General features: G+C 42.4%; 1 protein-coding gene across 1 annotated transcript; it reads left to right on the plus strand.

The window, feature by feature from the left end:
- The first annotated feature begins 592 nt into the window (after positions 1 to 592).
- Positions 593 to 13,006, plus strand: leo1 (LEO1 homolog, Paf1/RNA polymerase II complex component). Its single transcript, XM_056278499.1, has 14 exons — positions 593 to 666; positions 879 to 1,036; positions 1,914 to 2,200; positions 5,543 to 5,751; positions 5,949 to 6,053; positions 6,181 to 6,275; positions 6,539 to 6,687; positions 6,961 to 7,045; positions 7,742 to 7,836; positions 7,960 to 8,094; positions 9,404 to 9,539; positions 11,934 to 12,126; positions 12,279 to 12,376; positions 12,687 to 13,006. Exons 1-14 carry the CDS (start codon positions 609 to 611, stop codon positions 12,798 to 12,800), a joined length of 1,917 nt encoding a protein of 638 aa, XP_056134474.1. The 5' UTR covers positions 593 to 608; the 3' UTR covers positions 12,801 to 13,006.
- Positions 13,007 to 13,126: the final 120 nt, after the last annotated feature.

Below are 13,126 nucleotides of genomic sequence, written 5' to 3' on the forward strand. Positions count from 1 at the left end.
GCCTATTTAGGGGGAGGGGGAGGGGGAACTGGGGGGAATAGCGTGATCCTCCCACGCGCTACGCCCTCCTGGCGAAACTCCTCACTGTCAGGTGAAAAGAAGCGGCTGGCGACTCCACATGTATCGGAGGAGGTATGTGGTAGTCTGCAGCCCTCCCCGGATCGGCAGAGGGGGTGAAGCAGCGACTGTGACAACTCGGAAGAGTGGGGTAATTGGCCAAGTACAATTGGGGAGAAAAAGGGGGGGAAATGCAGAAAAAATATATTTAAAAAAGTGCAGACGTATTATCATTAATTTGTTTTATCTATTATCTTTTTAATTCTCTATCATTTATTTTATATATTTTATTTTATGACAAGTTCTCTTACCTAAGGTGCCTTGTATGTTGAGAGGTATTTACTGTCATGGTTTGTATGACTTTATGTTTTGAAAATGAATCGCTTTCAAAAAAAATCTAGTCTTCCGGTCATGTAAAACTATAACAGACTTCTGTTGCCACCTTGTGATTAATTAACGTAAATACAGGACGCTACGGCGTGAACTCGGAAACAAACCCTCCAGCCGCGCTTTGTTTCCTGTCGGTCACATTTTCGTTGCGTTTGGAAGAAATGGCGGACATGGACGAGTTGTTTGGGAGTGATGGCGACAGTGATAACGAACAACGAGGTGATTATTTGTCTTTCAGAAGATATTTGTCATTTCGGAGATATAATAGAGCGACATGGTGTCTGTTTAAGGAAATAAGAACCGGCTATACTTTAGGCAACACGTCTTAACGTACTAACCTGTGTGTGCAAGAAAAGGAGTAAGGTTACCGTACATGCTTTGCGTTCGTTGTGTGTGCGTGTGTAAACAATAGGAATGTGATTATTTTGTAGATTCTGGCTCAGCCTCCGGTTCCGATTCGGATCATGACAGACCCAGGTCCGCCAGTAACGCTTCCGGTAGCGGCAGCGACAGTGAAAGGGGCCGGGTTGATGATGATGATGATGACGACGATGAGGGCCGTGAGGCAGGGAAGCCGAGTATAAATAAGGTACTGTCGGATAGATGATGCACACATCACTTCAGTTTGCCCAGACGGGATTCTGATCAACTAATTACTACTATGCATGTCTTATGTAAGGTTTTAATGCAACCTCACCCAAAGCAAAGTTGTTCGTTAAAGCTGAAATCTGTGATTTGAATTTTCTCTGATCTGTCCTTCCTCCTGGCAAAGAGAATTACAAACAAGGTGCAGCAGCCATTGTCACTCGTGTGTCGTCAGCTCAGCAGTTAACGGTTCCCACGCTTGGCATCCTCATATCTAAACTAACACAGACAATCTTAACGACCCTTGTATGGGAACACTGCTATGCTGAAATATTGATTGTAGAATTAGTAGATTAGCTGTCCAGCAGAAGCTTTGCTACATTGACATCACATCGCCATCCATTTTCATGCTTATTCATTCATTTTTAACATGTGCCTGCACATTGTTTTTAATGACAATAAATTGAATTGAATTGAATATTCATTCATTCAATTCATTCATTTATATGGAGAGTGTCTCCTACCACGGTAAAGGTGCCAGTTAGTATTCCTGTATGCAACCTGACTCTGTGGTCCATATAGATAAAATAAAAATTTTAAATATTTTGTACTCTTGCTCTTTTTTAACTTATTTTTATCTTTTGATCTTTGCTGTGTTTGTCTATGTCTGTCTTACACTGTTGGTGAAGCCGCAGCCCTTATTTCATTTTTAACATGTGCCTGCACATTATTTTTAATGACATTGAATTGAATTGAATTGAATTGAATTTATTAATGAAGAAAAATCCTGGATTTCAGCTTTAACTGCATGCATTGGGTTGGACAAGGATGGGATGCTCTTGCTTGTCTCTGGTTAAATTTACTGGCCTCTTATGTACTAGGAGCTGTTTGGAGATGACAGTGAAGATGAGCGACGCAGCCAACACAGTGGAAGTGATAACCAGTCTGAACACTCAGGGAACCAGTCCGATGCCAGCATCCACTCTGAGCAGGAGGATAATGAACATTCGGATGCTGAACAGCACAGTGGCTCTGAGCATGGGCACCATGAGGAGGAAGATGAAGAGGATGGGGGTCATAGGTCAGATGCTGGCAGCCCAGCTGGCAGCATAGGGTCTGGCGTAGGGAGCCCTCACTCAGGAAGGGGCAGCGCTCATTCAGACAGAAGGTAGGACAGCACACACTGGATGGTGCCTCAAGCCCTCTTTCTTCTTCTACATGAGTAATATTTGTATTGCAGGTCAGTTATTTCAGTTAGGCATGAGGGTCCCACAGTACATAACTTTGCAGTACAATCTACTAAGGGACCTTGACAATTTCGGAAATTGCCAAAGTGAATGGGTCACAAAATTATACTTTAAAAATAAACAAGTTTCACACACCTAGAGGTTATGTGCAACTACACAGTCACCTAAAAGGGGGCGCCCCGGTGGCTCACCTGATAGAGTGCATATCGCATAAGGCTCGGTCCTTACCGCAGCAGCCTGGGTTTGAATCTGGCTTGGGCCCTTTGCTGCATGTAATTCCCTCTCTCTCCCCTGCCTTTCCTGTCTCTACTATCGCTGTCAGGTAGAGGTGGAAAACCTGAGGGCGTCCGGGTAGCGTGGCGGTCTATTCCGTTGCCGACCAACACAGGGATCCCGGTTCAAATCCCCGTGTTACCTCCAGCTTGGTTGGGCGTCCCTACAGACACAATTGGCCGTGTCTGCGGGTGGGAAGCCAGATGTGGGTATGTGTCCTGGTTGCTGCACTAGCGCCTCCTCTGGTCGGGCGGGGCGCCTGTTCAGAGGGGAGGGGGAACTGGGGGGGAATAGCATGATCCTCCCATGTGCTATGTCCCCCTGGCAAAACTCCTTGCTGTTAGGTGAAAAGAAACGGCTGGCGACTCCACATGTATAAGAGGAGGCATGTGGTAGTCTGCAGCCCTCCCCGGATCGGCAAAGGGTGGAACAGCAACTGGGAAGGCTCGGAAGAGTGGGGTAATTGGCCGGATACAATTGGGGGGGGAATCACTTAACAACCATTTAATGTAGAAGTGTCTCTGCAAGCAGCTCTAACACTTTCTAAATTTATTTCTGATTTTTTTCCTTTTTTCTCACAATTTAGTGGCCAGTCGATTCCTATTTTAGTTCAAACACCCACCCTCATACTGCATGCGTTCGCCAACTGCATCTCTTTGGCCAGCAATCTTGAAGGAGACGCCTCCTCACTTTCGTGACAAGGCGAATCCAGGCCGAACCACTGCAAGCAGCTCTAACTCAACATGAGTTTTATTATCCTTGTAATTAAGACATTATGTGCCAAAGTTGCATGACAACAAACAAAAATTAAGTTACATAGTTGTAATTTTTTTTCTCCCAAATTGTATTCGGCCAATTACCCCACTCTTCCAGACTGTCCCAATCTCTGCTCCACCCCCTCTGCTGATCCGGGAAGGGCTGCAGACTACCACGTGCCTCCTCCGATACATGTGGAGTTGCCAGTCGCTTCTTTTAACCTGACAGTGAAGAGTTTCGCCAGGGGGACGTAGCGCGTAGGAAGATCACGCTATTCCCCCTAGTCTCCTCCCCACTGAACAGGCGCCCCGACCGACTGGAGGGGGTGCTAGTGCAGCGACCAGGATACATACCCACATCCAGCTTCCCACCCGCAGACACAGCCGGTTGTGTCTGTAGGGACACCCGACCAAGCCAGAGGTAACACGGGGATTTGAACTGCCAATCCCAGTGTTGGTAGGCAACGGAAATGACCACCACGCCACCCGGACGCCCCATTTTAGTATTTTTAATGGGTTAGTTGTATTTTTAATATAGTAAAATTGTTGGTGTTTGTTGCAGATAGAATGAAAGTGATTGGGTTGAGCTTACAAATGGCCAGTCACCAGATTTTCCCGGCAGCATTGACACTATCTGGAGAAGACTTGAAACTAATTCCAGTATTTGGTTTGGTTAATATTTTCAAACATGAAATGCTGCCCTGCAAAGTTAGAAACCAAACAGCCAAAAGCCAAATTTCTGTCGCCAAGACACATATTTATGAAACTGCTCTCAACCAGATTTCCTCTGGCACTGTTACAGTGTCAAAAATACAGATTGCCATTCAGTCTGAACAGAGTAGAACAAGAATGTTTTTCTTTTGATGGTGTCATCTCTCTCTCTCTCTCTCTCTCTCTCTCTCTCTCTCTCTCTCTCTCTCTCTCTCTCTCTATTATATATACACACACATATACTATATATATATATCTGTATATACACTGATGAGCTAAAACATTATGACCACTTGCCTAATATGTTGTTGGTTCTCCGTCTGCTGCCAAAACAGCCGACCCACTGAGGTATGGCCTCTACAATACCCCTGAAGGTGTCCTGTGGTATCTTGTACCAAAACATTAGCAGCAGATCCTTCAAATCCTATAAGTTGCGAGGTGGAGCCGCCATGGATCGGACTTGTCTGTCCAGCATAAAATTGAGATCTAGAGAATTTGGAGGCCAGGGCAACACCTTGAGCACTTCATCATGTTTCTCAAACCATTCCCGAAAAATGTGTGCAGTGTAGCAGGGCGCGTTATCCTGCTGAAAGAGGCCATTGCCAACAGGGAATACCATTGCCATGAAGGGATGTACCTGGTCTGCAACGATGTTTAGGTATGTGGCATGTGTCAAATTGACATCCACTTGAATGGCCAGACTGGCTTGTTTTCTTTCCACACTGCATCCTGGTGTCATCACTTACCCAGGTAAACGGCACACACATACACAGCTATCCACATGATCTTAAAGAAAACGGGACTTATCGGACCAGGCGACCTTCTTCCACTGCTCCAAGCTCCAGTTCTGATGCACGCATGCCCATTGTAAGAGCTTTCGATGTTGGACGGGGGTCATCATGGGCACTCTAACCGGTCTGTAGCTACGTGGCCCTATAAGCAGCAGGGTGCGATGCACTGTGTTGTGACATATTCCTCCTGTAACCGTCATTAAAATGTTCTGTGACTTGTGCCACAGTAGATCTTCTGTTGGTTTGGACCAGAAGGGATAGCCTTCGTCGCCCTCGCATATTGATGAACCTTGGGCACCCAACACCTTTCGCCGGTTTGTAGATTGTGCTTCGTGGGAGCACTGTCGGTAGGTACTCGCCACTGCTGACTGGGAGCACCCCACAAGCCTTGCTGTTTTCAGAGATGCTCTGACCCAGTCCAGCCATAATAATTTGGCCCCTGTTGAAGTCACTTAGGTCTGTACGGCTGCCTATTTCTCCTGCATTCAACACGTTGACTCCGAGAACTGTTCGCTTACCATCTAATCTACCCCGACCTTAACATGTGCCCTTGTTTGGAAATAATCAACATTATTAAGTTCACCTGTGAGTGGTCATAATATTTTGGTTCATCAGTGTATTTTGTCTTCCCCTTGGGATTTGGAGAAACTCATTCATGTTTGCAGAATTATCAGATTTGTTTATTGCTAAGCTCCTATGCCTCTTTATAATCTCATATTTCTTTTTCGACCAGTGTGCACAGTGATCCTGTAACACCCCAATCAGGACCAGGTACCCCTCATTCTGATGGAGACGCTTCTGGCAGGGAGAACCAATCAGATGATGAGAAATGGGTAGGAGGGGCTAAGAGTGACCAGTCAGATGATGAAGAGGAGAGGCGTCATCACTCAGATGAAGAGAGAGAGAACTCTGATGATGATGTGCCAAGAAACAGGAAGTCAGGTACTCTTGGGTTCTAGTGCCAAAATAAAAAAAAAATATACATAGTTTATTGCTGGGGTAGTGAGTCTTACAGTGTTCATATTCACACACTGCATGTTTTTTCCTACACCTTGGATATATAGCAGTGGATTACTCTTCACATCAACACATCTGTTGTAATGTTGCTGTTTGTCATACATTGTATGGTTGTACTTCAGAGTCTGCAAAGGGTAGTGATAGTGAAGATGACTTTCTCAGACAGAAAGTCAAGAAGGTGGCTACTTCTGACTCGGATTCAGACAGTGATGTTGGACCAAAGAAATGTAAGAAACGCTGAACTCTTAAGCAACGTGTACTGTAAAGCTTGCCTTGCTGGGTCTTCTTCAATTAGCTTCATTGTTTTGTTTTCGATAGCAATTTGATAGTACAACATTGCTTCTCTTATCACAGCAAAGAAGCCAGCAGCAGATGACCTGTTTGGAGAAGCTGATGACATTTCCTCTGACAGCGATGCTGAGAAACCCCCTACTCCAGGACAGCCCTTGGTACCTGTCTAGTTTTCTGTGTTTGTTCTTATATGTCTGTCTCTCTTTTTGTCTCTATCACTCAGACTCATCCTTTAGTATCTCTTACTCAGCTTTGAAGAGTACTTTTTTTTTAACCAAAGCTCTCAAATCTCTTTTTCTCAGAGCTTCTCTCTAAATCCTCTCTCTGAGCTTATCCCTGTTATTATGGGTCGTTGAATCCTGCAGTGTAATTACAACTATTCTCTCAAAACGTGCTCTCTTCATGTCTCTGTCGCTCCCAGGACACAGAGGAGGGGATGGAGGGGGAGCAAGCGGAGGAGGAGCTCGTTCCTGAAACTCGTATTGAGGTGGAGATACCTAAAGTCAGCACAGACCTAGGATCTGATCTCTACTTTGTCAAGCTGCCCAACTTTCTGTCTGTGGAGCCCAGGTCAGAGTCTAGCATCCAAAAATTACATGATAAACCATAAAGCCTTCCTCTCTCACTAACTGGATTGAAGAGAAGGTTAAAGACAAAATGATAAGATAGCGATTGGGTTGGCAGAATACATTGGTTTGGCAGGAATTCCATGATTATTCATATCAGATTGGTTCTTGGTTGTTTAGATGATGGCTTGGTGCAAATCCTGATGGGTATTACTGACCCTAGAAAGTCATATTTTTAAAAAAAAATCAAATTGACGTGTAATTATTTCTTTGATAGGCCTTTTGATCCTCAGTACTATGAGGATGAATTTGAAGATGAGGAAATGTTGGATGAAGAGGGACGGACTAGGCTCAAGCTCAAGGTACGTAATCTGCCATTTGTGTTGTATCAGAGTGTAAGTCAGCCAAAGTAAATTCAGTATTAGAAGCACAAGGTTCATATTACCTGTAAAGTCTGTAATAATTGCAGAGCCTCACAAGAATCGTTAACTTTGGTTATTGTTAGTTTTCCTTTGCCAGAAGCGTACATGCAGTTCACTGTGAGTCTTGTTGACAAGTATGGGTAGCTCCCACAGTGTTCATAAAAGTTGATTGAGTTTAGGAGCACAGAGGTAGTGGTTTAGGATCAGTCAATTGCAACACAGCAAACGAATGGTGTGAGGAAACTGTTGTGTTTTATAAACAGCTGTGAGTAATGATTACAAAACAGGCTGACTCTGCATGACCTTTTTTATTTTTTTCATTATTTCAAGATGTCAGAGAATTCCACCAAGTCATGATGTGTCTGTGATCCTAAATGTCAATGCAAATCAAAATTCAAGACATGCCAAGAATCTGATTGTGCACATGCTTCAAGTGTCATTTTATTCAAGGCAGCAGAAGTGCATTATTTAATCTATTTTTTTAATTAACATTTTCACTCTCCCAATAGTTGTGCAGGTAATTTGAATGTAAATTTAAAAATAAAATTTGAAGTAACAGATTTGCAATTGCACGTATGAGGCACTGAAGTAACTAGACCCCCACCCACATGTGTTCACACACAAACACGCATACAGGTGGAGAATACTATTCGGTGGAGAGTGAAGAGAGATGAGGAGGGAAACGAGACACGGGAGAGCAATGCCCGGATTGTCAAATGGTCTGATGGCAGGTTGGTAGCGATCTGAAACAGGCTGTTGACACTCTTGCACTCTAAACAAATTGCCGTTAATTTGTTTCTCTGTTTTTTATCATTATTTTTGTTTATTTATATATTCATGTATTCATTCCTCAGTATGTCCCTCCATCTGGGGAATGAGGTGTTTGATGTCTATAAAGCTCCTCTCCAGGGAGACCACAACCACCTGTTCATCCGACAGGGCACTGGACTACAGGGACAGGCTGTATTCAAAACCAAACTCACATTCCGGTATTCCACTGACACACTCATTTGAGATTAAGCAACAGTCTGCTTTTAAGATTCAAGTCTCAGAATCCCGTACACAAACACTCACTCATTTAAGGCAAAAGTGACAAGTATGAGAAAGCTGGACCTCTAATTTCTGTCTGGCTATGTAGCAGCCAGACATGCAGTAAGTAAGCCCCCAGGCTACTTCTAATACCTAACAGTAACAATAGGACCCTTCATCCAAGTGGCATTCAGCAATGTGCTTGGTGTGTTAAGTCCCTGAATCATCCTGTGCTAGCTCCCCAGGTTTCTCTCAATCAGAACAGTATAAGCCTCTTATCCCTCCCTCATTTCGCCTGGACGTTCTGTCTTCCAGGACCACATGGGACTGGTAGGGCAGTGGCCAAAGCTGATTTACTGCACAACAGCCCTCCTACGTTATGGACAGGATACTGCTGCTCGTTGTGATAGAGTATTATGATAAGAGCGGGGTTTATTTTGAGTAAGATCTAGCCTGCACAAGGTTTTATAGGTTAGGACATTGAGTTACAAACGGGAGCTTTGGACAACTCAGTGGTTACACAAAACAAAAACAGTTCTCTGGTCTTGAGCTATCTTGCAGTTTTGTTTTTTTGTTAGGTGGTGATAAGACTAGAGGCTTAGGCAGCGATGTGAGTGGAGTCTACAAAACACAAGCGAGGCATTATTTTGGCGTTTTTAGCTAGTAAAAAGAGTGGCTTGAAATGATCATCATGCTATAATAGAAAGTCCAGAAGCACTGCATGTTGGTTCACATGTTTGCCACAGATTCAGCATCAAATGCAGCAGACACCCTACTGGTCTCAGTGCATGTGTAGTTGATCAAGGTTTCAGGTTATGTTAGCAATGTCTCTAAAACTAAACTAAAACTGTAATCACCGTTATACTGTAATTGCAATGCAGTACTTTGATAGGTGAAACATCTCAGGTAATTCTCCAATTATGTGCCCATGTTCAGTTTTACAAGAGATGGATAAAAAGCTACCCAGGAAGCATTCTATTTACTCATGAGAATCAAAGCACCAAAACTTGTGCTGAAGCAAAAGAAAAAAAAAAAGGAAAATAAAAGCCTAAACTAAACATATCTAAAGAATCAAAAACTAAAAATTGCAAACCCTGTCTTAAAATGAACTGACAAACAAACAAAACTTTACTCCAGCTTGAAATTGAAGTCAATTTAATAGTTTGTGCAAATCTGAAAACTGTGTACATGTATGTGTGTGTACATGTATGTGTGTGTACATGTTTGTGTGTGTCCATGTGTTTTTTTTTTTTAATCTTGTCTTTCCAGACCCCACTCGACAGACAGCGCCACCCACAGAAAGATGACATTGTCTCTGGCGGACCGCTGTTCAAAGACACAGAAGATCAGGATCCTCCCCATGGCTGGAAGGGACCCTGAGTCACAGCGCAATGAGATGATTAAGGTTATGCAAACTTTGTACAAATTCACTGAAACACTCAGCATACAATTAGTCCATCTCAAGGTGCCATCTTTCCTTCTCCTTAACTCTTCGAAATTTCACGATTTTATCACAATAGGGACTGAAGAGGTCACATAAGGCCAGTTGCCATTAAGCGTCACTCTGTGTTACGTAAACACAATAACCTGACACGATTGCATAATAAGGTTACATAGTGGTCAGTGAAATGGAAATTGTGTCAACAGTCTAGAGGGCCAGTCCTGTTTTCACTGTCAACCTCTTTAACTTGCGTTATAGATGGTATCATTTATAGATTCACTTGGTTCATCTTCAGCTGAAGCAGTGTGTCTTTAAAAAAAATAATACATGTAATGGTTTTCTAGTTTTTAACTCAGCTGATTGTTGTCATTGCTTCTGTTACAATAGAAAACTGCTTGTAGGGATCAACCACTTATGCTGATCAAAAGTCACTGGATGGAATCATTCCTATACAAACGCTGTTTAAATAATTTGGTTACTGTAATCAAACGGTGTGCTTAAAGTGGTCATTTTGGGTCTTTCAACTTTAGTTAAAGTTGTCAACTGATTATAGTGATGATATCGGCCTGGGCGGATGCAATCACTATAAGCGGTTTCCATTTTTTATGTATTTAACCGTCAAGACCAAGACCACAAGATTTTATATGTCTGAGAATTCAGACTCTTGAGAATTGACAAGAAAATAGTCAGTGGCACAGAAAAAAATCTGTCCATCCCTGCATTTGGACATTTTCATTCCAAAGGAGATGCCAACTGCTTGAAAATTATCACATACTGTAACAAAATGGTTGCTCATATCTTCCTTCCTCTCAGTATGTGTATCACTGTATTTGTTTCCCCACAGATTGACAGTACATGGGGTATTCCTGGGAGATTGCAGATTAGATTAGAAGACTACACTGTTTGGCAGCTGAGCCATCACTCTCATGGACTCATTCCACCAATCATTCATCTATAAGTCATGAATCAATTTCAGAACTTACAAGAGTTCATTAACTCTTGATAATCCATATGTGGGATTGATGGACATTCAGATAACATGGCATTAACACTGAGTTTTCCTGGTTAAACTTTAAAACATGAAGACATAGCCAAACCTAGTTCACAGTACTCTAAATAACTGTTGTATTCATTACTCGGTGGCGTAATGAAAGTATTGGGGCAGTAAGACATTCACCGAGACTATCATTGTGATACATGTGGAGATCTAGTTGTTGTTCTTTGTGAGGTTAGATGATCTTTGGTTTTAGTCACAATCATCTGGCATCTTAAAATAAAAAGTGACTGGCATTGGCTACAACCAGGGCAAACACTAAATATTAAAAAAATGTATTAAATAATTTAGATAGAATGAGAGTTGAACTGAATCATATCAAAGCAGTCTTCAATTGATATGCATGGAATCGTTATGTTTCATCGTGTAGTTTTTGCATGACATCCTAGCCTATGCTTCAAGCTGTCAATTGTAGTGCTTAGAAAGATGTACACCCGAAATTAACATTTAGTGTTCACATATCCTATAAAAACACATTCACTAATTTTGAACCCAGATCTCATTAAAATGTTGTCCGACATGATTTTAAATTATACAAACAAAAACTTCACTGGTCACTTCAGTATTGAGAAACTTAGAAACTTAGAAAACGAGCAGCTCATGGTTCAGTCACACTTTCCATTTTTTTATGTTCAGTCAGTGCATTTTGAATAAGGGCAAAATCTAGTTTTGCGGTAGACACAGTACAGCCTAACCATCTGTTAACTTCCACACTTGAGAGCAGGAAGACCTGTAGCCCAGCAGTCCCATCGTGTTAAAGTCACATCGACCTGCATGAATTTAACAAGGAAATTGTACTTGTTGGAGTGCTAAATAAATGCATTTTATCAATATAGCAGGAATGGTTTGTGACTTTTTTCCTTTTTTTTTTAATCTAACATATTAAGTTGTGTGACTGTGCTATGAGCTTCCCGTTTTTTGAAAAGGAGAAATATAATTTTGAAAGTTTGAATTGATTGATAGATTTAATTGTCCCATTGGTATGCATCAAAGTCCAGTGAGAAGTTTTTCTTAATACTGAAGCAATCTGTGAAGTTTTTATCATTGCAGTTCTAAATTATTCCAGCCGACATTTAATGAGGTCTCGGTAAAAAAAAAAGGTGAATTTATCATTTAAGGAGCATAGACTTGAATTTGAACAATTTAACGCTAATTTGTGGTCACTGCTGGATAATAGTACTAGGACTTGCACCATCATATAACCATCATGAATATGAGTGTAAAAGATTTTAGGATCAGTCATTTTTAGCATAGATCTTGAAACCAGCATGCTAAAGCATCTCCATTTGTTCTCTGTTCTACAGAAAGAAGAAGAGCGGCTGCGGGCGTCCATCCGCAGGGAGTCCCAGCAGAGGAGAATGAGGGAGAAGCAGCACCAGAGGGGCCTCAGCAGCAGTTACCTGGAACCTGACCGGTACGATGACGAGGAGGAAGGGGAGGAGGCCATCAGCCTCGCAGCCATCAAGAGCAAATACAAGGGAGGAGGAGGTCTAAGGGGTGAGGACAAACAGGAAATTTTATACATGACGGTTTTGCCCATTTTCTCACTTGCTCTCTGATCTTGAAAATATTTGGCATGTTCCAATTAATACATATCCGTCTTTATTAATTTGCTCCCATGCCCCTTCACCCTTGCCCACCCAACCCAGAGGAGCGAGCGAGAATCTACTCATCTGACAGTGATGAAGGCTCAGATGACGATAAGGCCCAGAGGCTGATGAAGGCAAAGAAATTGGACAGTGATGAGGTGGGTGTAGTACCACACTAGACAGACAGGGGTCCCTGCGATGCAGCACACTGGGGCAAGCGGGGAAAAGCAACATTTCATTTTCTCATGAAGAAGTAAGGACATGAACTACTAGTACTTTTAGCCAGTCTGCACTAGCTGTTGTTGAAGGGCCTGATAGTGGTGAGAAAAGATATTTTTTTGAAGTCTCAACAAACGGTGGAATTAAACAAACCAAAAGTATTGAGCAGCTGTACAGAATGTCTGCTACTGTCAGCAGGGCTCTCATTCAAGTCTGTCCCATCCCCCTTCTCTCGTCCCCTCTGTGCAGGAAGGTGAGGCCTCGGGCAAGAGGAAAGCTGAGGATGATGAGGAGATGGCCACCAAAAGGGCAAAGAAATATGTTATCAGTGACGAAGATGAGGATGAAGAGGATGATGAATAATTTTTTTTTGCTTGTTTTTTTTTAAACTATTCCACTGTTTTACCAATGCTCAGTCTATGTGGCATATAGCAGCCAGATGATGTTTTATATATTTTCTAGTGACCTGTGAATGTGTGTGAGAGAGAGAGAGAAAGAGAGAGTACGCTTGCGCCTGGTTGTTTATGTTCTGTACAGTGGAGGTGAGGAATAAAGATGTGGTTGTCTTATGTAACCAAAGCTCCCCCAAGGCCTCCCTTTTTTAAAATATAATGAATCATATACATGAATCACACTGTTTAGAGAGGTTATGAAACATACCGTTTAATCCAGTTTCCAAACAAAAAAAA

The sequence above is a fragment of the Lampris incognitus genome, chromosome 4 (assembly GCF_029633865.1).
Source record: "Lampris incognitus isolate fLamInc1 chromosome 4, fLamInc1.hap2, whole genome shotgun sequence".
In the NCBI taxonomy this organism is placed as follows: domain Eukaryota; kingdom Metazoa; phylum Chordata; class Actinopteri; order Lampriformes; family Lampridae; genus Lampris; species Lampris incognitus.